The sequence below is a fragment of the Scyliorhinus torazame genome, chromosome 6 (assembly GCF_047496885.1).
Source record: "Scyliorhinus torazame isolate Kashiwa2021f chromosome 6, sScyTor2.1, whole genome shotgun sequence".
NCBI lineage: Eukaryota > Metazoa > Chordata > Chondrichthyes > Carcharhiniformes > Scyliorhinidae > Scyliorhinus > Scyliorhinus torazame.
The window spans coordinates 314895327-314923274 of NC_092712.1; the positions used below are offsets into that span (position 1 = coordinate 314895327).

General features: G+C 45.4%; 1 protein-coding gene across 1 annotated transcript in view; it reads right to left on the reverse strand.

The window, feature by feature from the left end:
* phlpp1 (PH domain and leucine rich repeat protein phosphatase 1) overlaps positions 1–27948 on the reverse strand; it is a 265740-nt gene that overhangs the window by 90758 nt on the left and 147034 nt on the right. Inside the window, exon 2 of the mRNA XM_072510108.1 lies at positions 1894–2084. Coding sequence (XP_072366209.1) covers positions 1894–2084 — 191 coding nt within the window. The remainder of the gene's footprint in view (positions 1–1893; positions 2085–27948) is intronic.

Consider the following 27948-nt stretch of genomic DNA (forward strand, 5'->3'; position numbering starts at 1 on the left):
ATTCCACTTTCCCACCTGCAACCCAGATTATTTTATTCCGAGTCTGTCTATCTCTGCCCTAAATGAATTCATCTATGGATGATCCACAACCTCCTGGAGTAGAGTATTCCGAAGATTCTCAGTTCTTTAACTGAAGAAATCTTTCCTTATCTCAGTTCTAAATGATCATCCCCTTATCCGGAAACTGTGCTCCTGTGTGATCCCTCAACAAGAGAAAACACTCTCTGCTTCAGAAAACAATCAAGTCGCTTCAGAATGGGATCACCTCTCATTCTTCTAAATTCCAAAGAGTACATACCCAATTTATTCAACCTCAATTCATAGGACAACTCTTTCATCCTAAGAATCAATCTGGTGAACTTTGACTGCACAGCCTCCAATGCAAGATCAAAACTGCACAAAGTACTCCAGATGTGGGTCTTGCCAAAGTCCTGTAATCCTGTAAAATTGTAGCAAGACTTCTTTATTGTTTCTCCCCATGTCTGCGCAAGTCTCACCCCCGCAACCCAAAGATGTGCAGTGTAGGGGGATTGGCCACGATAAATTACCCCTTAATTGGAAAAGAAAACGTATTTACTGTTGTACTCCAATCCCCTTACAAAACGCCAACATGACACTGACCTTCCTAATTGCTTGCTGTGCCTGCATGCTAACTTTCTGCGTTCCTTGTCCAAGTGCACCCAAGTCCCTTTAAACATCGACATTTACAAGTTTCATGCCTTTTTTTCAAAATCCACTTTTCTATACTACCAAAGTGAATAACCTCATCATTCTCTATTCTACTCCATCTGCCATCTTGTTGCCCACACACTTAACCTGTCTATATCTCTTTGCAGCCGGTTTGTGTCCTCATCACAGCTTACATTCCATCTAGTTTTGTATCGTCAGAAAATTAAAGTACCTGACTTTTGGTCTCCTTGTAAATAAATGTGGCCCTAGCACTGAACCTTACAGCACTCCATTTGTCACAGCCTGTCAACTTAAAAATGCCCTGTTTATCCCGAGGCTCTGGTTCCTGTCCATAACCAATCCTCTAGCCATGCTAATATACAACCCCAAAATCTATCAGCATTTGTATTTACTTTTTCAATGGTACTGTATCAAGTACCTTTTGGAAGTCAGTGTATCCTAAATTCCCCTTTAACTACCCGACTAGTTACATCCTCAAAAAAACCTCTAAATTTGTCAAACGCTATTTCCCTTTCATTAAATCATGTTGACTTTGTTTGATCATACTATGATTTTCTAAGTGCGTTGATTATTAAGACTCCCTTAATAAGAAATTCCAATATTTTCTGGATAACTGACGTCAGGCTACCTGGCCTGTTGCTCAGTTTTCTCTCTCACTCCTTTCTTGAATAGCAGAGTTACATTTGCTGCCATACAATCAGCTGGGACCACTCAAGAACGAGGAAATAATCATAACCATCACATTCACTATCTCTGCAGAAACTTCATTTAGAGCCCTAGAATGTCAGCCATCTAGCACCGGTAATATTTCAGATTTTAATCCCATATGTTTCTTTATATTTTTTCTGTGCTGATATTAATTAGCATCAGTTCCTCATACTTTTAACCCTTGGTTATCATCTAATTCTGGTATGTCATTTGTGTCTTCTACTGTGACATAATTGGCTCATTGGTCGTAAACTGATAGATTAAATACCAGCACATAATAATTTTCACTCTGCACAAAGATAGCAATAGTATTTCAAAAAATTAGTCACTGTCCAAATATATTTGACAAAGTCTGAAATATTTTATGATAGCATTGTTTGAAAATAGACTTTAAAATAGACGACATTGATAAATAGACTCAACATTTTAAAATCTGTTATGAAATAACTTTCGTGCAAGTATATAACTCACACACAATGAGCAATGTCACTATACCTTTCCGCCAATTAAAGGGAGAACGTGCATTTTTCCAGACTGGCTGTCTTTCACAGATGAAACTATTAAACAAGTACCACACAGGATAACTTGACGCTTGGTCCATTTATGAAGCTGTATCTTCCCTTTCCGAACGTTGAAGAATCCGCACAGCTGGATCCGCTCCAAGTGGTCAATACCATAAGGTTTCCCTAGAAGATAAAGAAAGCAATTAATCAACAGAAAGGGACGAGGGAATTAGTGATTACTTACTGTGGCAAAAGGTTTCAACACAATTCAGCTCTTTCTGAATATATGGGTCCAATGATTGAACAGCTTGATATTAAAATTAACTCCTATTAGCTACTGGAAAGTGCAACAAATGAATTCTAGAAAGGTAGGAAGAAGGGAGTCATTATCTTGGCACCTCTCATTTTTAACTGTATACTTAGCATCCGGCACCATTTTCATAGAATTTACAGTGCAGAAGGAGGCCATTCGGCCCATCGAGTCTGCACCGGCTCTTGGAAAGAGCACCCTACCCAAGGTCCACACCTCCACCCTATCCCCATAACCCAGTAACCCCACCCAACCCTAAGGGCAATTTTGGACACTAAGGGAAATTTATCATGGCCAATCCACCTAACCTGCACATCTTTGGACTGTGGGAGGAAACCGGAGCACCCGGAGGAAACCCACGCACACACGGGGAGGATGTGCAGACTCCGCACAGACAGTGACCCAAGCCGGAATCGAACCTGGGACCCTGGAGCTGTGAAGCAATTGTGCTATCCACAATGCTACCGTGCTGCCTCTGATTCCAAGAGACTGGCATCTCTGAGCTGGCTCACTGATTTAACTCAACACTTTTATTTAAATGCTGGAGATACATAGGTCTGTCAGCAACAAAGAAGAAAGAAAGGTTCATGTTTTATGTATAGAGCCTTTTTGAGAAATGGGGAATGATCTGCACAAAACATTACTTTGAATTTTCCCATCACAGATGCTGACAGAACCATGTAGTTCTAAAACTTTTAACTTTTGTTTCAGATTTCCAGTATGCAACAGGTGTGATAGACCAAATGACCTCCTCCAGTGTTGTAATTTCTCTGGTTGTATAAGGGAACAAGGTTTATCAGTGCAAATGTCAAGCATGTCTGCCTCCCAGAAGCTGAAGAAAACCAGCTATTAACAGGCTTGTTTCAACCAGCATACCAGCCATTACAATTTAAAGTATAGTCAGACTATATGTGCTGACACAACACATCTGCATCAATTATAGCTGTCTCTTCCCACATAATAGTCTTTCAAATTGATCCTGTGCTACTAGAATGGTTACAACTTTTGACTGCATTTATCTCTTCCACAATTTATAGATGCAGACTGAAATTGTCCCCCCCTTGATATTCAATGGTAGCATCATATAGGGCAGCACGGTAGCACAGTGGGTAGCACTGTTGCTTCACAGCTCCAGGGTCCCAGGTTCGATTCCCGACTTGGGTCATTGTGTGGAGTCTGCATGTTCTCCCCGTATCTGTGTGGGTTTCCTCCGGGTGCTCGGGTGTCCTCCCACAAGTCCCAAAAGACTTGCTGTTAGGTGAATTGGACATTCTCAATTCTCCCTCTGTGTACCCGAACAGGTGCCGGAATGTGGCGACTAGGGGCGTTTCACAGTAACTCCATTGCAGTGTTATAATGTAAGCCTATTGTGACAATAAAGATTATTATTATTATCACCGAATCTCTCACCACAAGTTTAACATAACCATTGGTCAGAACCTCAACTGGAGCAGCCACATAAATGATAAGATGACTAGAGCAGGTCAGAGATAGTGCATGCTATGCAGCACGTGGCCCATCTCCTGACTCCCCTAACTGCTTCATCTTTCAACAGACAAGATACATTTGAGATGGAATACGCTCTGCTTGCGTAGATGACTACGGCAGCATCATTGCAAAATGCTGAAACTAGGACAAAGCAACCTCCTTGCTCAGTACCCTATCCACTAGCTTAAACACCCATCCATTCCACCACCAGAATACTGTGGCTGTAGTGTATACAATCTACAGGATGCACTGCAGAAAGTTGTAAATGATAATCAGTAGCACACTAATACAGGAATACTCGATATCCCAGGGCGGCACGGTGGTGCAATGGTTAGCACTGCTGCTTACGGCTCTGAGGACCCGGGTTCGATCCCGGCCCTGGGTCACTGTCTGTGTGAGGTTTGCACATTCTCAGTGTCAGTGTGGGTTTCACCCCAACAACCCAAAGATGTGCATATCAGGCGGATTGGCCACACTAAATTACCCCTTAATTTGAAATAAATAATTGGGTACTCTAAATTTATTTTTTAAAAAGGAATACTCTATATCCCTATCGCAAAGCATGTCACCAGCTAACAGCCGGATTGGGAATTGACAATGTTAATGTTGTGTTAGGTACACTGGTATAACACTGGCTGCAACTGGATGCAGCATAGATCAAAAAGATACTCCAGACCTCGAAATTAGTTCAATCAGGTTTATTGAACTAATAGCACAGTTAACTGTGAGTTCGACTCTCTGCTAACCTAAGTGTGGTTACTCTGTCTGACTGAACCAGACTAGCTCTTAGCCACGTGGTGGAGGTGTGAGATTGTAACAACACCCTTGTCTGACTCTCTAGATGTTCATCAGTGGAAAGAGGCGGAATGTGAGTGCCTCGTGTCTTTTATAGTCAGATCCCACCCCCGAGTGTCCTGCCTGCTTATTGGTCATGATGTGTTCTCTGTGTCCATTAGCTGCTTGTCTGTATATCATTGTGTGTGTGTCTGCATATGACATCTTCCTTTTTTATTAATGTTTGGATGACATATGTGAACGTGTTTACAAGAATAGGCCAATATTAACATATATACATGCAGTGGATGTGAACATATGTACATGTGAAAACAGCTGTCTAATGAGAGAACACAGAACATGGCCAGCAGAACAAATGTTCATAAGTCCAGTCTCTGTGGCTTGCGTCTGATCCTGGTCGACCGCCGGAGGTGGTGGTGGTGGGGACGACAGCACCTTGATGGGCAGGATTGAAGCCTGACTGGTGGCCTCAAGTCGAGGTATCAGGAGGTGGCAAAACAACAGAAGGAAATGGAGAAGAAAGCGGTTGCGGGCAGGCAGCTTTGCGCAGTGCCCGTCTGTTTCGTCGCACAACAGAACCATCGGCCAAAACCACAACATACAAGCGGGGGGCATCCTGTCGAACAATGACAGCTGGAAGACCAGCCTCCATATCAGGGATCTTGACCCAAACAGTGTCTGACGGGGATAACATGGGCAAATCGGTGGCATGAGCATCATAGCCCTGTTTTTGCCGGTCTCATAGTTGCTGCACCTTCTGCAGCACCGGGAGGTGATCCAGGTTGGGCACGTGTATGGCTGGAAGTGTCGTTCGCAGGTCCCTGTTCATCAGGAGTTGAGCCGGCGACATGCCGGTGGACAGTGGGGTCGCCCTGTACGCAAGCAGCGCAAGGTGAATGTCAGACGCAGAATCCGTGGCCTTGCAGATGAGCTGTTTCACTATGTGCACCCCTTTCTCAACTTTTCTGTTTGACTGCGGATAGTGTGGGCTGGAAGTGACGTGTTTGAACTGATACGACTGGGCAAACAGAGACCATTCATGGCTGCTGAAGCACGGGCCATTGTCACTCATGACAGTGAGTGGGATACCATGCCTGGAGAACGTCTCCTTACAGGCATTGATGACGGTCCGAGATGGGAGGTCTGAGAGCTTCACGACTTCAGGGTAATGGGGAAAAATAATCAATGATTAACGACCATTTGCATGAAAGAGGTCGATGCCAACCTTGGACCACAGAGAGGTTTCGATTTCATGCTGCTGAAGTGTCTCCTTACTCTGCGCTGGCTGGAAGCGTTGACAGGTCGCACAGTTTTTAAGAAATAAAAATTTACAGTACCCAATTCATTTTTTCCAATTAAGGGGCAATTTAGCGTGTCCATTCCACCTAGCTTGCACATTTTTGGGTTGTGGGGGCAAAACCCACGCAAACATGGGGATAATGTGCAAATTCCACATGGACAGTGACCCAGAGCCGGGAACGAACCTGGGACCTCGGCGCCGTGAGGCCGCAGTGCTAACCCACTGTGCCACCGTGCTGCCCCGACAGGTCGCACAGTTAAGGACCATGTTCGCGATGGCCTGGCCAGTTGACAGGCTGTCTGGCTCTGCGTCTGCACTTTTCCGCACCCAGGTGGCCCTCATGGATTTGGCGGAGCACCAAGCTCTGCAGACTGTGTGGAATTACAATCCGGTCCAGTTTGAGGAGGATACCATCAACCACCGTCAGGTCGTGCTTTACATTGAAAAATTGAGGGCACTGCCCTTTGTGCCAGCCATTGGCTAGGTGTTGCATAACACGCTGCAAGAGGGCGTCTTTGGCTGTCTCCTCACGGATACGAATCACCTTCTCATAGATGCCAGGAGGGTGCTAGCACACAGCTGCACCTGTGACTTAATTTGCCGGATGACGTTCAGTGGTTCACTAGACACAGTGATGGAGCGGTACAGTGTATCGGCAATGATGAGCTCCTTGCCAGGCGTGTAGACCAGGTCAAAGTCGTACCTTCTGAGTTTGAGGAGGATGCGCTGCAACCGAGGCATCATGTCATTAAGGTCCTTGTGGATAATGTGGACCAGGGGCCTGTGATCCGTCACGACTGTGAATGTCGGCAGGCCGTAGACATAGTCGTGAAACTTGAGAATGCCAGTGAGAAGGCCCAGGCACTCCTTCTCGATTTGTGCAGACCTTTGTTCGGTGGCCGTCATTGCCCTTGATATGTAGGCAACCGGTGCCCAGGATAAGGTGTCATTGCGTGGCAGCAGGACCGTACCGATGCCATCCTGGCTCGCATCTGTCGAGATTTTCATTTCCCTGTCTGGGTCGAAAAATGCCAATACAGGTGCAGTGGTGAGCTTGGCTTTCAGCTCCAACCATTCTGCCTGATGGGCCGCCTTCCACTCGAGGGCAGTGGACTTCTTCACTAGGTTTTGTAGGGCCGTGGTGTGTGAGGCCATGTTTGGGATGAACTTGTCCAGAAATTTGACCATGCCCAGGAAGCGCAACGCGCCTTCTTGTCGTCCGGGACCTTCATGGCTGCGATGGCCTTGACCTTGTCTGTGTCGGGGCACTCGCCCTGCTGAGGGATCTGGTCTCCTAGGAACTTGAGTGTCGTCATGTCAAAGCAACATTTGGCCCTGTTCAGCTTCAGGCCATTGGCGTGGACACGGCGGATTACCTGCTGGAGAAGGGAAACATGCTCAAGAGTCATGGACCATATGGTGACGTCGTCCACATACACACAAACCTTTTCGATGCCCTCCATCATCTGCTCCGTGATGCGATGAAATAGCTCCGATGCTGAGACAATGCCGAACGGCATACAGTTATAGCAGTAACTGCCAAACGGTGTGTTGAAGGTGCAGAGACTTCTGCTGGACTCATTCAGCTGGATTTGCCAGAATCCATGTGACGCATCTAACTTTGTGAAAAACCTTGCGTGTGCCATCTCACTGGTGAGGTCCTCCCGCTTCGGGATGGGGGTAGTGTTCACGCATTATATTCTGGTTGAGATCCTTGGGATCAATGCAGATGCGCAGGTCTCCAGAGGGTTTTTTAACCACCACCATCGAGCTGACCCAGTCAGTCGGTTCAGTTACCCTGGAAATGATCCCCTGCTGCTGCAGCTCCTTGAGCTGTTCCTTCAGGCGCTCCTTCAGCGGAGCTGGGACCCAGCATGGTGCATGGACCACTGGCTTGGCATCAGGTCACAGTATGCACAGGTCACCGATATGGCAAAGTGCCCATCCCGTCAAACACATCTGGATACTGAGCGAGGATGTCATCAATGGCAGCTTGAAGATCCAATTTGGAGGATGTTGTTGAATAAACCCGCTACACCAGGTTTGCAGGCACGCGCGCCCAGTAGGGATGCCCTGTCCGGCTTGACAATTTCAAACCTTAGCCGTGCATGGGTGCTCCGGTATGAGACGAGTAGATGGCAGGACCCCAGTGCAAGGATGGCTTTACCGTTATAGTCCAGGAGCTGGCAGGCTGCTGGAAGGACCTTGGGGTGCTTCTTGATGAGTTTGAAGTCTGCCTGTGAGAGGAGGTTGGCAGAAGCACCTGTGTCCAGCTTGAACTGGATGGAACAGCGGTTGACCTGCATCACCACACGTCATTCTTCCTCCGAATCCCCAGCGAGGATGTACTGAATGCGAGATGAGTTAGGTGTGGCATGTTCACGTGTGGTAATGATGCCCACTCGGTAGGCGGACTCCAGGCACTCGTCCTCTGGATCCATTGTACTGCCAGGATCAGAATCCTAAAATCGTCGTTGCACATTCTGGACGCGCCGTCGTCGGAATTGGGAGCGCTGGCCTCTGACTGGTGGTGCAGACCTGCACAAAGCTGCATAAGTGTCCAGGCATCCCGCAGTTTAAACATCGCCTGCCTCTTGCAGGGCAGTGTCCCTTTAAGTAGGCGTTGCCACAGTTCGGGCACGTCATGACATTGGCGTTGTGACGTGGTGTACGTCGTCGCACATGCGCAGTGCAGTCGGCAGACGTCTGCACCTGCGCAGTGTGGGTGTCAGCCACTTCGTTATCCCGTTCGCATCGCGCATGCGTGGGGCCCCGGGAAAAGCGTGCAAAATGGCCGCTGTCTTCAATGCTGAGGCGCTGCATCCGGGTGATGGCCTGCACACTCTGTCTCGTGGGAGGCAAGTTTCTCATTTTCAGACGATTTGTATTGGACATACCGATGTTTTGCGTGCTCATGCACTGTACATGTTTCAATCGTGACTGGCAGGGTCATATGCTTGATTTTTAAGAGCTGCTCTCTCAAGAGGATCAGAGTAACGCCAAACACAATTTGGTCTCTGATCATGGAGTCAGCAATATCACCAAAGTTGCAGGACAGCGCTAGCAGGCAGAGGTTAGTTAAGAAGGCACTGAAAGATTCATCTTTACCTTGAAGACGTTATTTGTTATGTAGCGCTCGAAGATTTCATTGGTGTCCACTTCACAGTGACTATCGGACTTGTCCAGGATGGTCTGAAACTTTGTCTTGTCCTGGCCTTCGGTGAAGTTAAAACGAGTTGAAGAGTTCGATGGCTTGATCGCCCGCTGTTGAGAGGAGAAGCATGATCTTTCTTGCATCAGATGCACCCTCGAGGTCTGAGGCTGCGATGTACAGCAGAAACTTTTGCTTGAATGTCTGCCAGTTGGCACTGGGATTTCCGGAGGTTCTGAGCTGGTGAGGAGCCTGAATCTTCTCCATGGTGCCGGGATACAGTTGCTGGTCATCACGGAACGGACTGAGGTAAGCCACCTTAGGTTAGTAGTCTCCTGGTATCATATCGTGTTAGGTACACTGGTCTAACACTGACTGCAATTGGATGCAGCATAGATACTCCAGACCTTGAAGTTAGTTCAATCAGGTTTATTGAACTAATAGCACAGTTCTGTGAGTTTGACTCTCTGCTAACTTAAGTGTGGTTATTCTGTCTGACAGAACCAGACTAGCTTAGCTACGTAGTGGAGGTGTGAGATTGTAACAACACCCTTGACTGACTCTCTAGATGTTCATCAGTGGAAAGAGGTGGAGTGTGAGTGACTCGTGTCTTTTAGTCAGATCCCACCCGAGTGTCCTGCCTGCTTATTGGTCATGTTGTGTTCTCTGTGTCCATTAGCTGCTTGTCTGGATATCATGACAGTTAATACTTGCAGAACAGTGCAAAATGTTATAGTTTGCACATACAAACAGTTTTCAGTACTGTGATTTTTAAGTAGGAAGTCTTAGAGCCCTTAACGAAGAAAGCTTAACAGTTTTCATAATTTCAATTTGTTTTGAAGAGCCATATTCAACTCGAAACTTTAAATGCTTCTCTTTCCATAAATGCTGCCAAACCTGCTCAGTATTTCCAACTTCCAACACCTTCTGTTTTTATTTCAGTTTGTATGCTGCTTTATGTTTGTTTGTATGCTATTTTATGAAGAGGGCAACAATTTGGCGTGGGATGTACTAATTCGTTTCAGTTCACAATTGTAAAACAGTCTAATTTTATATTCTTGCCTTTTAATAAACATAAGTCAGTGAAGATGTTGAAACTTCGAGAATTCTCCTCAAATACTAAGTCTTGTTCTTTGAATCAAAATGTAACAACCTTTTGAACACTCATACAAAATCTCTCTCCAGTGCCACAAACTGTTTCAAACTATAGAAATTAGTGCTGATTCCAAAAAGATCATTGCACCATCTACTCCAGTTTTATTTCATATGCTCTTTCCTTCATCCCTTCGGCGGGAACAGAAGTACTCCGAGGCCAATCAAATCTCATGTTGGCCCAACAAGAGGTACAGCTATACAGGACTGCACCACCACATATTTGTGAGGGCAGCAGGGCGGTGCAGTGGTTAGCACTGCTGCTTCGTGGTGCCGAGGAGCCGGGTTCGATCCTGCCCCGGGTTACTGTCCATGTGGAGTTTGCACATTCTCCCTGTGTCTGCATGGGTCTGACTCCCATAAACCAAAACTAGGAGCCGGGTAGGCGGCTTGGCCACATTAATTTGCCCCTTAATTGGAAAAAAATAATTGGCTACTCTAAAAAATGTTTTTAAAAAGAAAAGACATTCGTATTTCAAAAGTGATTTCCATGCAAGTCTATAGAAACATGTGAATTTGCAAGCCACAGAAATAAGGTAACGGAAAATGCTACTCTAGTGAATGAACTGGTAAACATTGCCCTCCTTTAACCATACGGTATGAATTTACTCACATATTTATAGTTATTATGCAGCAAATGAAGCAAGAACCACTATTAACTTGGGGTGTGGTAGCAAATTGGTACCAGTAAGTTTATTTAACAAATGTTATTATTCCTTCTTTGTTGCACCTTACAGCAAGAAAAAAATCGCCTGCCATTAGCAGCTCCGAAGGGAGCCAAATTCAACATTGCCAACATCAATAACTTGCATTTCTACAATGCTCATCAAATTCAGAGATGTCTAAGAGCATTTTTCAGGAGGGCAAGTGGCCTGGATGGGCACAATGAAGAATGTTCATCCTGGAGAAAAGCTAATTTATGGTGGGGAGGAGGGAACATACAACAAAGTGTTACAGTGGGTAAGCAGCAGGGTACAAAGCAGGATGAATACAGGCTGCCAGCTAACATATGAGAAGTAGGGATAGTAGGGTGAATGAGTAGAGTGAAGATTAGGTTGGATACAGAAAAGCCTGGAATTGTGCATGTATGAGGCAGGAACAACAAAGATTAAGACATGAAACAGAAATTATAAATAACACAGACCAGCAAAAGAGGTTTCCTGCTTATGATAAACGATATTAGTAGAACAGATACTAGAAGCACAGGATAATAAAAAACAAGACAACCAGGGGTTTGTTTAAAGGTAAATTGTGTCTGACTGGGTTCTTTAATGTGGACGAGGGGGTTGATGATACCACAGAACAAACGCATTTAGAAATAGAAACAAGGCCAGCCTGGAGGCGCAGTGGGTAGCACTGCTGCCTCACGCCACTGAGGACCCGGGTTTGTTCCCGGCCCCAGGTCACTGTCCGTGTGGAGTTTACCTGTCCTATCCGTGTCTGCGTGGGTCTCACCCCCACAACCCAAAGATGTGCAGGGTAGGTGGGTTGGCCATGCTAAACTGCCCCTTAATTGGGAAAAAAATAACTGGGTACTCTTAATGTATAAATAAAGAAATAGAAACGCATTGAATTAATGAGACTATGATAAGCAGAATGTAGTGTTAAACAGATGTTTTTCTGACCGAGGAGAAGTATACAGTGGTATTCCCCCAGGAAGCAAGATCATCGGTTCTGTATGTTCTACATAAAAGACCTGGACTTTGATATGGTACAAGATGTACAATTGCTAAGTTTGCGAATGGTACAAAACTAAGATGGTAAATAGTGAAGAGGATAGTGGCAGCCTTCAGGAGGACATAACCTGGTGAAATGCACAGAACCACAATGCAATTTTATACAGGCAAGTTTGAAGTAATGGACTTTGACAGGAACATGGGGAATAGCAATATAAATTTAAAGGTACCTTTTTTGGCGATGGTTTGGGGGGGGGGGGGGGGGGGGGGGGGAGAGAAGAGGGAGAGAACAGAGAGGCCTGGATGAGTATATGCACAAATCTTTAAAGATGGCAGGGCAGATTATTTAAAATTATTTGATGTTTTGCTAGTTTCTCATTAGTTGCACTGTATCCTCTGGGAAGAGTATCAGTAACCAAAGGCCATACGTTTAAAATAACAGGCAAAGAACTAGAGGATTTTGTTTTCCCAATCAAAAGAGTTGTCAAGATCTTTGAGGAAAACAATGGTGTAGTGACGTTGTCAATGGACTGGTAATCTAGAGGTCAAGGCTAATATCCCAGGGACATGGGTTCAAATTCCACCAAGTCAGCTGGTGGAATTTAAATTAAATGAATATTTTTAAAATTTGGAATATAAAGCTAATGATGGAGACCATGACCACTATCATCAATTGTCACAAAAAAACATTTGTTTCTCTAATGTCCTTTAGGGAAGGAAGTCTGTTGTAACTCCAGACCCACAACAATGTGGTTGACTCTTAACTGCCCGCTGAAATGGCAACAAATGCTGGCCTTGCCAGTGCCACTCACATCCCACGAAAGAGTAAAAACATTATTTATAAAGTATGTTCACTGAGCAGTAATTGAGTCACTTACTAATTCTTAGATAACGTGAAAATAATTTAAGACACATGGTTAAATTTAAAAATGCAGGTGGTGGCAGTGGTATTGTCACTGGACTAGTAAGGGAGAGATTGGACAGGCTAGGACTTTTTTCCTTGGGCGTAGGAGTCTGAGCGGTGATCTTATAGAGGTGTATAAGATCATGCGGGGCATGGATAGGGTGAATGCACTCAGAGTTTTTCCCAGGGTTGGGGAATCGAGAACTAGAAGACAGGTTTAAGTTAAGAGGGGAAAGAATTAATGGGAACATGAGGAGCAACTTTTTTTTCTTTTTTTTTTACACAGAGGGTGGTACTTATGTGGAATGAGCTGCCGGAGGAAGTGGTTGAGGCAGGGACATCGACAACATTTTAAGGCATTTTAACAGATACATGGATAGGAAAGGTTTAGAGGGATATAGGCCAAATGAAGGCAAAAGAGGTTAGCTTAGATGGGCCTTTTGGTCGACATTGACCAGTTTGGGACAAAGGGCCTGTCTCCGTGCTATAGATTCTATGAACTGAGGCAGATCAAAGTTGCCTCCATGGGGCTGGAGAGTCAGTATTTCACCAAGGTTTAGAGAGAGATTGTTGGAGAAACTTCATCAAGCGCACACAGGAATACAGTCCATATGAAAGCAGCAAGAAGCCATTTATGGTATCCATAGAAAGAGATTTGGAAAAGTTGTGAAGCATGTCTCAGAATGAGAAATGATCCAACCAAGGCGCCTTTCATTCCATGGTCAAACATAAGAAAACTATGGGAGCAAATACATGGTGATTTATTTGAAGAAAAACTGAGGTGATGAGAAGCAAGTGATTAGAGTAGATTAGATTGCTGACAGTGCAAAAGGACGCCATTCGGCCCATCGATCTGCACCAACCCTCTGAAAGAGCACCCCACCAGGCCCACTCACCCACCCTATCCCCATTACCCACCCAAACTTGGGGCACTAAGTGGCAATTTAGCTTGGCCAATCCACCTAACTTGCACATCTTTGGACTGTAGGTGTAATGAGATAAGGTGCATTTGCATACCTGGTGAATACTGCATAATTGAAAGTTGTTCAATAATGACCGCTTGCTGGGAATTCACATGGTGAGTTCATCTCAGTACAACACATAACATTAAGGGATTACGGGTAAAGCCATGATCTCATTGAAGAGACGAAAGGCCTAAGCCGTTCCTGAAATAACAGATAATGCTTACTATTCCTCCTACCATCAGTGGCACTGCTGTGTAAGGCACCCAGACCCTCCCACTATTTGGCCTGTTACAACAGACACAGCAAAGCATGTACCTTTCCTCCGACAAAATGTGTACAATACCACAGGACATTCAATCATCGGTGTACATATTTTAAAAAGACTTACTCATATAATTCAAAAGGGACTAGATACACAATCTCTGAACACACATTACTCAAGGGAACAGTGCTAACCTAACTGATGGACTGATTTATATTAGTCATAAACAATAGTCAAAATCTAAAAATAGGAAAAAGTTAAATGACTCACTTCTATGTTCTAAATCTGGACCAGTGTAGCCAGTGGGAAGTAGAGTAAGTGGAATATGCTGCAGTATGCAGTCAAAACGTGAATATCCATTTAGACAGAGGTTGAACAATATAAAATGTTTTAAAAAAAAAATAATGGCCAAGATCCAGTGGCCTCATTCGCTGTGGGCACAATTCGCATTATGGTCAATAAATCTTGAGGAGGCAAAATGGGATTTGGCTGGTGACATCTTGGTTCAAGGCTCCTACCCCAGTGAGACGACCAGCATGAACCTGATCTCCATGAATTTGAATACTTTTTAATGTAATTAAGTGGTGTTACACATATACATCCACTTACGGCTTATCCTTTTCATCCCCCCCCCGCTGGGGGCACAGAGGTGACTGTAGACCCCAGGGGTTGACGGACAAGGCGGGGCAATGCATCTTGGCAATGCCAGGTGACTCTGGTGAGAGTTCTTCATATGCTTATGTGTGGTTGGGGGGGGGGGGGGGCCACTGCCGATGGCGGTGAGCTCCGATGACTGGCGGGGAGGGAGGAGCCCCAATGACTGGGCTTGGGGGAAGAGAAAAAGGAGCGAGAGAGAGAGAAAGAGAAAAAGGAGCGAGAGAGAGAGAAAGAGAAAAAGGAGCGAGAGACAGAGAAAGAGAAAAAGGAGCGAGAGAGAGGAGAAGAGCAGAGGGGGAACCCCAGTGACGGCGGCGCGGGGAGCCCCAGTGACAGCGGCGCGGGGAGCCCCAGTGACAGCGGCGCGGGGAGCCCCAGTGACAGCGGCGCGGGGAGCCCCAGTGACAGCGGCGCGGGGAGCCCCAGTGACAGCGGCGCGGGGAGCCCCAGTGACAGCGGCGCGGGGAGCCCCAGTGACGGCGACGCGGGGAGCCCCAGTGACGGCGACGCGGGGAGCCCCAGTGATGGCGGCGCGGGGAGCCCCAGTGACGGCGGCGCGGGGAGCCCCAGTGACTGAGACGCAGGGAGCCTCAGTGACAGACGCAGGGAGCCCCGGTGGCTGCGACGCAGGGAGCCCCAGTGGCTGCGACGAGTGGCTGCTGAGCCACTTCAGAGGGCTTTTAACTGTCAACCACATTGCTGTGGACCTGGAGTCACATGTAGGCCAGGCTAGGTAAGGATCGCAGGTTTCCTTCCCTAGAGGGGGTTAATAGATGAGTTTTTAAAACAATTGATAATGGTTTTACGGTCATTATTAGACTAATAATTACAAATTTTTATTGAATTTAAATTTCACCATCTGCCATGGTGGGATTTGAACCTGGGTCTCTGGATTATTAGTCCATGTTCTTCACCAAATATAAATCACCTCAAACATACACAATTTCCTTTTTTCCCCTCCATTTTGCTCGAAGTACAAGAACGACAGAAACCTATTCAATGATTGAACTGAATTTCTTGGGAATGCCTGGTCAATATAAAAGGGTGTACAAGAAATGACAAGATAGATTCAAACATGACCTGTGAAAAAGCATGATGAACATCAGTTCTGCTTGCAACAAATTGATCTTCCATACATACTTAAAACATTTCAACAGTTTTCATATCTGTATCCTCTTATGCAGACATGCACTATGGAAAAAAGGACCAACTTCAGTGCTCACTGCTTCACAGACACTCATGATTTTATTCGAGGCATTTGGTGTACTTCCATTTGGACTGCCTTTGATTTTCTGCGGTCTCCTGCTCACTACTTACATAGAACATACAGTGGAGGCCATTTGGCCCATCGAGTCTGCACCGACCAACTTAAGCCCTCACTTCCACCCTATTTCTGTAACCCAATAACCCCTCCTAATCTTTTTTTGGTCACTAAGGACAATTTATCATGGCCAATCCACCACCTAACCTGCAAGTCTTTGGACTGTGGGAGGAAATTGGAGCACCCGGAGGAAACCGACGCAGACACAGGGAAAACGTGCAGACTCCGCACAGACAGTGACCTAGCGGGGAATCGACCCTGGGACCCTGGCACTGTGAAGCCACAGTGCTATCCACTTGTACTACCATGCTGCCCTACTTATGTTGTCCTTGTCCTGTCCTCCCACATACTGGTTTATCAGTAAACTAATCTATGCATATTTCAGAACTGGCTTTAAATTTGTTTTGGATACGGGTGGAAAGAGAATGCTGAACCGATTCGTTTCCAGGTTATTTCTTGACACAAGAATGGTCAGTTGAGTGAGGTACTAGAAAGTGGCTAGAAAGAGAATGAAAGCTGCCAAAATGAAAAATGCTTGCACTTGACAAAAGCGATAATCCACCTGCAACATTTCAGATGAAAGAATTCTGGTTATTATAGTTACATATGAATCTACTGCCTACAACACTCATTTACCAATATGCAAATATAATTCTGTGCAAGTGATAACTCAGTAATCAGGTTTTTCAAATAATGATCTTGTGAAATATAATTCATGGAATCTGGGAGCTGCTGGCAAACCTGGATTTATTGCCCACCCCCAATTTTGTTCTCAAGAAGGTCGTGGTGAGCCACCTCCTTGAATCCTTGCAGTGCATATGGTAATATGGTGTTGTATAGTTATTTTCTGGCTAATTTATGCATTGGCAAAGAGTATTGGATAGGTTAGTTCAGATAAACTGAAGAGATGAATACTACTCCAAGAGGTTCAAGTTAACAGACAGAGAATTACAGAATTATTTGAAATAAGGATTTCAACATTGGATCATACAGGAAAGAAGCAGTTTGTTAAACAGGTTTAATTCAGCCGAGACAGCCATAAACAGCACCAGCATAGTCTGAATGCCATTTCCAGCATTGTATATAAAAGCCTGTTCCAGCAGGCATAGCAGATTGCTGGAGGACAGCCAAACAAAGGAAGGCTACAATCGTCCACAATCTAAAGTGCACCCTGATTCAGTTGATAATACTTATCTCCAAATGAAAAGATTGAGTGTTCAAACCCTGCTCCCAGAATAATCTAGGCATTTTGATGCAGTCCTGGGAATGCTGTACTGTAAATTCCATCTGACTATTCCAATTTAAATGATCGCATTGTAAGTACTGGAACACATGGAATTTTCCCAGATATCCTGACCAACATACCTGTCTTCACCTTTGCAAAGGTGCTCATCTGATTGCAGTGTGCAAAGAGCATTGCTTGGTGGGTTTTGTTAGTCCTTCTTTCTAGAATCTAAATCAAAAGAATCTGGAATCATCAAACAATAACATCCTTGACTGAAACCAGAGTTGACTGGAAATTCATCTAATTCTCACCAAGCTGTTAGTGCCAGAATATAAAGACAATTGTATGAATTTCCCAGGGATCTCAAGAATGCATAATGTTGTCCAAAGGGGAAGTTTATGCGCTCAGTCAAATACTAACTGGAGATCAACATAGGCCGCATGTTCTGGATGAAAGTATACTAATCACATGATGTGTGCTCTCATACTTTTCAGTGGATTAAAAACTCTTCTATACAAGAAGGGAAAACAATAGCAAAATGTTTCAGCCCTGGTAGATCGCCATTCAATCAGATGCTGACAAATACGCGAACTAGCTGTTTATCTGTATTGCTGTTTATCTGTATTGCTGTTTGTGGAACTTTGCAGTATGTAAATTGACTAACATTTATCCATTGAAAAAAAAAACAATTAAGGGGCAATTTAGCGTGGCCAATCCACCTAGCCAGTACACCTTTGGGTTGTGAGGGTGAGACCCACGCAGACATGGGGAGAACGTGCAAACTTCACACGGACAGTGACCCAGGGCCGGGATCGAACCCGGGTCCTCGGCACCGGGAGGCAGCAGTGCTCACCACTGCGCCACCATGCCGCCCCCGCATTTACCCGCTTAACAGTGATTTCAAAAAATAATTAACAGGATGTGAGGCACTTTCGAGTAAGCTGACAGATGTGATAAAGCAGAATAATTAATCCTAAGATTTTTCTTTTCTATTGCTGAGTCGGAGAGTAGGAGGTTGCTATATATACTCAAGTAACATACTGGAAGTACCATTTATAGCTCAAGTAAAAGTCAACCCCCAACCTTTGGTTAAAAAATCATTAATTTTTCATTTATCTCATGTATAAGTCGACCCCCGACTTTGCTACAAAACTCCCAAGTCTGTACTTATCACCTACTTACCACTGAAGTCACACTCGTCCTGATGCAAACCTACTCATTAATAGAATAGCACACCATCAAAAGGCACTGTTCAATTCCTCGTATCTGCACATATGTCAACATATGACATCAAGCTATCATCTCAGTGGTGGTGCTGCATTCTCGCCAATCTTACTCTCTAATATGGCATGACATCAAGAACGAACAACAGATACGCAGCCCAGTTCAAGTTCAGTCACAGATTGCAGAGCAGATAAATAAATGAACAGCATCTAAAGAATTTAAGATATCGACAAAGAATGTTAGAGACTGGGAGAAAGCTTGAACAGATACCCAAAAAAAACGTGCAAACAGAGGAAAGTCCAGCATGCGGCTGCAGTTGGAAAAAGAAGTTGCAAACTACATCAGTGAAAATCACTAGTATGAAAATTAGGCATTGCAGATTCCAAAACCAGCCCTGGAAATGCATCAGGTTTATGAAGAGAAACAATTTTGTGCTACGATAGAAAACCAGCATTTCCCGGCAGAACTTGGTGACAGACATATTTCAATGGTTTATAATCAAGCATCAACAAAAGAACAAATGCAGATTGGCTTGCATTGGGAACATGGATAAGACTCTTTACATGCCAGCCAGTGAAACAGTGAGCAAAGTTGGAGGAAAGTGTTAGTAAAGTCAACTGGCCATGAAAAGTAGAAAAATTGTATAAATTTGTACATATTGCTTTTGCTATTGTGTAAATTAATGTCAGTGTCCATGGAGGTTCTTATTAATTTATACATAAAAATTCAATAAAAACACTTTTTGGCTCTTCCTGTGCAATTTTTGGATGTGGGGTTGATGAGATCAGTCTCCAACTTAACAACTTTGTAATAATGAGACAATGGGACAACCCCTCGAAAATATGTGAAAGCCAACTTCTTCATTTTCAGCCAATAAATTATTCTGAGAAAGTTAACTTTCACATAAGTATATATAGCAACCCCTGAAATTGAGTAATGCTCAATGTAGACAGCATCAAAAGTGCCCAAGATGGAAACCGACATTTCCTACACATCCCTGCAGAACTGTGCATTGTGACAAGCCATCATATTGATCCACAGATGACGGTTAGAGAAAGGAGAAACTTTGCCAGCTAGAACAAAGGATCAGTAAATACATATAAACAATTATTATGTACTGCCCCCAATATTTGTTTATGCGGTGGGTCAGGGAAAAGAAGAGTGAGCTGGTTAGGTTCTATATTTAGATCTGAGCAAGCTAAAACTGACCTACTCCTACTTATCTTTGTTCATTTACTCCATTATTTTTTGTCTGGGTTGAAAACTGTAACGGAATGTTTCTCCCTGGCACCCTGCAAAAGGTTCGTCAGCTTTTTATTTGCTCTTAAGTAGAAGCATCCTGTACAATTGCCTGAGGCATCAGTGCTCCAGGTTACAGGAACCCATCTCCACTTTTGACACTACTTTTGTTTCCACTCAAAGATTACAAATGAAGGGAATTGAAGAGGTGCCGCCTTCCCCACTTTTAAAACACAGTCCTACCAAATGTAAACAAGATACTCCACCAGTTATACAAGTTTGGGAGTGCCCTCGCTACAAAGAAGCCAATGTGTATAGGTATGTGAACCTCCATGGGTCCATTGCCCCCATCTGCTCCATAAATGTGCTGAGTTCTTTCGCCATGCTGGAGGTCTTCCCTGTTTTGGGGTTCAACCTGTCTGTCCGTGGGTCCTGTGCGCAGTTGAAATGCCTTCTCATGATAAGTCGATGTGTCTCTCTGTCGAGAATTTCCGCCATGGTCTTCTTTATAAACTCCGTGTCATCCCAGTTGGGCACATACACGTTAACCAGGACCACTGGTGCCCCTCCATGATGTACCATCCCCCCGTGACCATAACTTTCCTTGTCACAGTAAACACCATCCTCTTACTGAGCAGTACGGCTATCCCTCTATTTCTCGTCCTGTAGCAAGAGTGGTACGCCTGTCCCACCCAGCCCCTTCTCACCTGCAGTCTGTTCTTTTCCCGCAAGTGTGTCTCTTGGGGAAGACTATGTCGGCTTTCATACTTTTCAGGTGGGCGAAGACTCTGGATCTTCTCACTGGTCCATTAAGTCCCGCCATTCAAGGTGCCTATTTTGATGGGGATTTTTTTTTTTTTGTCCCGTGTTCCCCCATCCCTTGCGGGATCAACCATACTTACCTTGTGGATGAGCCCCTAAACTCCGGGGTTTCCCTATGTTAGGGGACCATCCAAACTGGTCGTGATCACCGTACTCACATAAGGCCGGGCCCCTGCACTCCGGGGTTTCCCTTTGTCCAGGGGCCACCCAACATGGCGGCAACGATGTGTACGCTATGCGGGTGAGCCCCTGCACTCTGGGGTTTCCCTTATTTTTGGAGACCCTCCAAAGTGGATGCTTATGGCGCCATCTTGTTCGCTGTTGCAATGTATTGTCTGTTGTCGTCAGCCGAGAGCCCTTGTTCCCCCAATGGTCCTGCACTTTCCCATCCCCCCCTTCTACCAGTGCCCTCCCCACACCCGCTTCCCCCCTTTCTACCTCTCTGTCCATCCCCCACTCCTCGCACATACCTACTGGTGGTAGTTTTCCCGCGAGTGTGGTTGCACTCGGGCCCCCCCCCCCCCCCCCCCCCCCCCCCCCCCCCCCCCCGCCCCAGGGGGTGAGTCTGAGCCTTTCCCTCACCCGCTGTTTTTCGTTCCCTTTCCCCTCTTTCTCCCTTTTTACAGCACCCCACTGTCCTTTCTCCCTCTTTTCCATGCCTTAGCTTTCGGATTTCAGAGCAAGACGTTACAGTCCGGTGCAAAATGTCTTTCAGTCACTCAGGGTGACGTCGTCACCTGTTTCTGTTGCTGCTTTCCCAGACCCTTCTTTTGGTCGAATTTGTCCGCTTCTGCAGGGACTGAAAAATAGTGCTCCTTGGCCTGGAAGGTAACCCATAGATTAGCTGGGTGCAGCCTCCCAAACCTCACCCCACTCTTGAACGGGGTTGCCTGTGCCCTGTTGAATTTGGCCCAGCACTTGGTCAGGTGTGCCCCAAAGTTCTGATATATTCGTATCTGGTGTCCCTCCCGTTTGCACGTTCTCATCTGCCTAGCCCATCTCAGATTCTCTCCCGGTCTTGGCTCCGGTGCATCTTCGCAATTATTGCCCTCGACTGTTCCCTGGCCGTGGGTTTTGGCCAGAGCGACCTGTCTGCCTTGTCTATCTCTCGTGGGCTGGGGAAGCTATCCCCTCTCATCAGGTTTCCCAGCATCTGGGCCAAGTAGTCTATGGCATTCCTGTCTTCAGTTGCCTCCGGCTGTCCCACTATTCAGAGGTTCTGGTGCCTCGACTAGTTCTCTTTGTTCTCCATCTTCCCTTTACGATTCCCCTGGGTCGCCACCAACCTTGCTATTTCTGCCTCCAGGGCAACGATTTGGTCATTCTGGTCCATAGAGGCCGTTTCTAGCTCCCTGACTGTGCTTCCCTCGACCTCTAGTTGTCTCTCCGCTTTTGAGGGCCACGTGCATGGCAGCCAGTGCTTCTGTGGCAGCTACTGGATTCCAAGCCTTATGTCCTCCTTGAGCTCTGGTGAATAACTTCCTCCAGCCATCCTCCGGTGAAGGGGAGATAATAATAAAAACAACAACCACCACCTTTATTAATGTCACAAGTAAGTTTGCAGCAGCACTGCAATGGAGTTACTGTGAAAATTCCCCAGTCGCCACATTCCGGCGCCTGTTCGGGTACACCGAGGGAGAGTTCAGAAGTCTTTTAGGACTTGTGGGAAGAAACCGGAACACCCGGAGGAAACCCACACAGGTACGAGGAGAACATGCAGACTCACAGACAGTGACCCAAGGAAGCGTAGCACGACACATACTCCCGCCTGCATCAATGGCTCCGAAGTGGAGATGGTCGATAGTTTTAAGTTCCTGGGGGTCACCATCACCAAAAGTCTGTCCTGGTCCACTCACGTTGATGCAACAGTCAAGAAAGCCCAACAACATCTCTACTTTCTACAGAAGCTAAAGAAATTTGGCAAGTCTGCATCGACTCTCACAAACTTCTACAGATGTGCGATAGAGAGCATCCTTTCCGGCTGCATCCCAGACTGGTATTGCAACTGCTCTGTCCAAGATCGCAAGAAACTGCAGAGTGTGGTGAACTCAGCCCAACGCATCACACAAGCTTGCCGCCCCCACATTGATTCTGTATACACCTCCCGCTGCCTCAGGACAGCAGACAGCATTATCAGAGACCCCTCCCACCCAGGCATTGCCTTCTTCCAGACCCTTCCATCAGGTAGAAGGTACAGAAGTCTGAAGACCCGCACATCCAGACATAGGAACAGCTTCTTCCCCACAGCTACAAGACTCCTCAACGACTCCCCCTCGGAGTGATCTGTTCCCTGTAAGAACACTATTCACGACGCCCTATGCTGCTCTTGCTCATGTATTTGCTTTCTTTGGCCCCTTGTTCCGCACTGTAACCAATCACTGTTTGTCGATGTACCATTTGTCAATGTTCTCTGTTGATTATTCTTTTTGTCTACTGTGTATGTACTGTGTACGTCCCCTCGGCCACAGAAAAATACTTTTCACTGTACTTCGATACTTCAGTACATGTGACAATAAATCAAATCAATCAATCAAGACAAGATGAGTGTGAATTGCAAGCTTTGATTCAAGGATAAGTATGAGCGGTACTCGAGAGGGCCTGCTCATCACATGCACATGTTGTGGCCCTGTCCCAAGCTGGCGGGTTTTTGGGGGTCCTTTTTCAGCACCATATCGGCAATCCTGAAAGTTGACTTAGAGCCCTGTCCGTTAGTTACCATATTCGGGGTGCCGGACCAATCGGAGTGGAGGATGGGGGCAAGGGTGGATGCTTTTGTATTCACATTGCTATTGACCTAGCGAAGTATATTGTTGGGTGGGAGACAGGCGACGCCACCCAGTGCAGCAGAATAGCTGGATGATTTGATGGAATTCTTGTACCTCAAAAGCTCATGGTGAGGGAGTCAAGCAATGGGTTCTATCGTAGATGGTGGCCATTTATTTGGCACTTCAAAGATCTGGTCACAGTTAGCAGTGGTTGGGGGGGGGGGGGGGGGTTATTGTTTGGGTTGCATTTCTGTTATTGGGGCTCCTGTTACTGTTATTTGTAATTTTTGATACATGTGATAATGCAGTTTGTTTTGAAATTTTAAAAAATAAAATGTTAAAAGTTTTAATAAATATATATATTTTTAAGTGTTGCAAGATTACCTTATCTCTGAAAATTTACACCGACAGGACATCCTTCATCAGGTGCCTGCACCACAACTGCTCTCCAAAGTACTTGTGGGCACGGGAGCAATAGGTCAGAAGGTGAGAGCATTGAGGGAGAACTAGGGAATAGGGACAGTGTGGCTCTGAGGCAGAGCAGACAGGGAGAAGTTGCTGAACACAGCGGGTCTGGTGGCCTGAAGTGCATATGTTTTAATGCAAGGAGCATTACGGGTAAGGTAGATGAACTTAGAGCTTGGATTAGTACTTGGAACTATGATGTTGTTGCCATTACAGAGACCTGGTTGAGGGAAGGGCAGGATTGGCAGCTAAACGTTCCAGGATTTAGATGTTTCAGGCGGGATAGAGGGGGATGTAAAAGGGGAGGTGGAGTTGCGCTACTTGTTCGGGAGAATATCACAGCTGTACTGCGAGAGGACACCTCAGAGGGCAGTGAGGCTATATGGGTAGAGATCAGGAATAAGAAGGGTGCAGTCACAATGTTGGGGGCATACTACAGGCCTCCCAACAGCCAGCGGGAGATAGAGGAGCAGATAGGTAGACAGATTTTGGAAAAGAGTAAAAACAACAGGGTTGTGGTGATGGGAGTCCCAATATTGACTGGGACTCACTTAGTGCCAGGGGCGTAGACGGGGCGGAGTTTGTAAGGAGCATCCAGGAGGGCTTCTTAAAACAATATGTAGACAGTCCAACTAGGGAAGGGGCGGTACTGGACCTGGTATTGGGGAATGAGCCCGGCCAGGTGGTAGATGTTTCAGTAGGGGAGCATTTCGGTAACAGTGACCACAATTCAGTAAGTTTTAAAGTACTGGTGGACAAGGATAAGAGTGGTCCGAGGATGAATGTGCTAAATTGGGGGAAGGCTAATTATAACAATATTAGGCGGGAACTGAAGAACATAGATTGGGGGCGGATGTTTGAAGGCAAATCAACATCTGACATGTGGGAGGTTTTCAAATGGCAGTTGAAAGGAGTACAGGACCGGCATGTTCCTGTGAGGAAGAAAGATAAATACGGCAATTTTCGGGAACCTTGGATGACGAGTGATATTGTAGGCCTCGTCAAAAAGAAAAAGGAGGCATTTGTCAGGGCTAAAAGGCTGGGAACAGACGAAGCCTGCGTGGAATATAAGGAAAGTAGGAAGGAACTTAAGCAAGGAGTCAGGAGGGCTAGAAGGGGTCACGAAAAGTAATTGGCAAATAGGGTTAAGGAAAATCCCAAGGCTTTTTACACGTACATAAAAAGCAAGAGGGTAGCCAGGGAAAGGGTTGGCCCACTGAAGGATAGGCAAGGGAATCTATGTGTGGAGCCAGAGGAAATGGGTGAGGTACTAAATGAATACTTTGCATCAGTATTCACCAAAGAGAAGGAATTGGTAGATGTTGAGTCAGGAGAAGGGGGTGTAGATAGCCTGGGTCACATTGTGATCCAAAAAGACGAGGTGTTGGGTGTCTTAAAAAATATTAAGGTAGATAAGTCCCCAGGGCCTGATGGGATCTACCCCAGAATACTGAAGGAGGCTGGAGAGGAAATTGCTGAGGCCTTGACAGAAATCTTTGGATCCTCGCTGTCTTCAGGGGATGTCCTGGAGGACTGGAGAATAGCCAATGTTGTTCCTCTGTTTAAGAAGGGTAGCAAGGATAATCCCGGGAACTACAGGCCGGTGAGCCTTACTTCAGTGGTAGGGAAATTACTGGAGAGAATTCTTCGAGACAGGATCTACTCCCATTTGGAAGCAAATGGACGTATTAGTGAGAGGCAGCACGGTTTTGTGAAGGGGAGGTCGTGTCTCACTAACTTGATAGAGTTTTTCGAGGAGGTCACTAAGATGATTGATGCAGGTAGGGCAGTAGATGTTGTCTATATGGACTTCAGTAAGGCCTTTGACAAGGTCCCTCATGGTAGACTTGTACAAAAGGTGAAGTCACACGGGATCAGGGGTGAGCTGGCAAGGTGGATACAGAACTGGCTAGGCCATAGAAGGCAGAGAGTAGCAATGGAGGGATGCTTTTCTAATTGGAGGGCTGTGACCAGTGGTGTTCCACAGGGATCAGTGCTGGGACCTTTGCTCTTTGTAGTATATATAAATGATTTGGAGGAAAATGTAACTGGTCTGATTAGTAAGTTTGCAGACGACACAAAGGTTGGTGGAATTGCGGATAGCGATGAGGACTGTCGGAGGATACAGCAGGATTTAGATTGTCTGGAGACTTGGGCGGAGAGATGGCAGATGGAGTTTAATCCGGACAAATGTGAGGTAATGCATTTTGGAAGGTCTAATGCAGGTAGGGAATACACAGTGAATGGTAGAACCCTCAAGAGTATTGAAAGTCAAAGAGATCTAGGAGTACAGGTCCACAGGTCATTGAAAGGGGCAACACAGGTGGAGAAGGTCGTCAAGAAGGCATACGGCATGCTTGCCTTCATTGGCCGGGGCATTGAGTATAAGAATTGGCAAGTCATGTTGCAGCTGTATAGAACCTTAGTTAGGCCACACTTGGAGTATAGTGATCAATTCTGGTCGCCACACTACCAGAAGGATGTGGAGGCTTTAGAGAGGGTGCAGAAGAGATTTACCAGAATGTTGCCTGGTATGGAGGGCATTAGCTATGAGGAGCGGTTGAATAAACTCGGTTTGTTCTCACTGGAACGAAGGAGGTTGAGGGGAGACCTGATAGAGGTATACAAAATTATGAGGGGCATAGACAGAGTGGATAGTCAGAGGCTTTTCCCCAGGGTAGAGGGGTCAATTACTAGGGGGCATAGGTTTAAGGTGAGAGGGGCAAGGTTTAGAGTAGATGTACGAGGCAAGTTTTTTTACGCAGAGGGTAGTGGGTGCCTGGAACTCGCTACCGGAGGAGGTAGTGGAAGCAGGGACGATAGGGACATTTAAGGGGCATCTTGACAAATATATGAATAGGATGGGAATAGAAGGATACAGACCCAGGAAGTGTAGAAGATTGTAGTTTAGTCGGGCAGCATGGTCGGCACGGGCTTGGAGGGCCGAAGGGCCTGTTCCTGTGCTGTACATTTCTTTGTTCTTTGTTCTTTGTACTCATAAAGCACCTGGAAATTCACTGTTTGGAGCCTGACAGATTTCAACAAAGGACTTAAACGTAGTGCCAAATAATTAAGTCTAAGGATTAAGTGAGACTTCAGATTTAGAAGGTCACTGTAAAAGAGAGGGAAATCATGTACCTAAACAAAAAATAACGGAAAAGGAAGCCTCATCATCATGACAGGCAGAAACAGTAAACAATTACAGATACAGACCAAGCTTTTGCTGCAACCCCCTATTGAAGTCTCAGTAGAGACTATAGAACAGCAAGGCTGACAATGAATAATCCATCATTTTAATAAATGCACCATCTATTTCCCTGGAATCCTTTCTTCTATTTTGTATATCTGCTGACTATTTTCAGTCCCAGCTCTGGGCTTCAGTTGGCATTCCTTGCATCCGAATAGGAAAGACATCAAAAGCCATGGTACAGCACATGCAAATGCACCAAAAGTCAAGGACTGAGGAGAACAGATCATAAAACAAACATTGTTCATAACCAAGTCAAAAGTCAAATACATTTCTTTTTAACCCAATGTCATAAAGCTAGCGAAATACATTAATCATGGTATGATGATGTATACGCATCAAAGCTCTGCTCCAAAGGGCCAGAATACAGGTTGAAGCATACAGTCTGAACACTATTATTGTAACACCTTATGGTAAGATGTTTAAGAAGACAGCAGGTATAAGTTCAGGTGATGCCACACTTGCCCGCAGCACTTAATGCATTACATTGCTTGCTCAAGCCTGGAAGCAGGTTGTCAATCGCCTTCTTTGATTTTAGATGGTACACAGTTCAGGAGGTCAGGTGGTAATGAAACAGCTCCAAAAAGTTCAATGCAAATAGCAATATAAATCAATCATTTCAAGTGCAATTTTATTTTGAGAACCTAAATATTGGACTCCTCTCAATCTTGGGGAGTGATGGGAATAATTTATTGAAAGAACTTCACTCGAAGGTTACTTTAATTTCCTCCACTTAAATTATGCTCCAAATACAGATTCAGAGGTTAAGTAACAAGCTGTATTAAGAGGAAGCAAAAAAAATAGAATTTTGCAGAAAAATAGCACTCTCAGGAATATTAATTCAGTGAAGCCAGAGATCAAGTCTTTTAAAAACCGATGCAAAACAGTTTTGGAAAAACAACAGATCAACTTCAAATGATAGAAAATGCAAAGATTTCAAGCTGCTGATATCATAGAAGGTGAAAATTCCACCTCTGAGCCATATTTGAAATGCTCTGTGCCATCAGCCATCAAGCAGAACATATGTAGTTTTCAAATCAATTTAAGTGGAACATAAGCTACCAAATAGAGTCAGGATT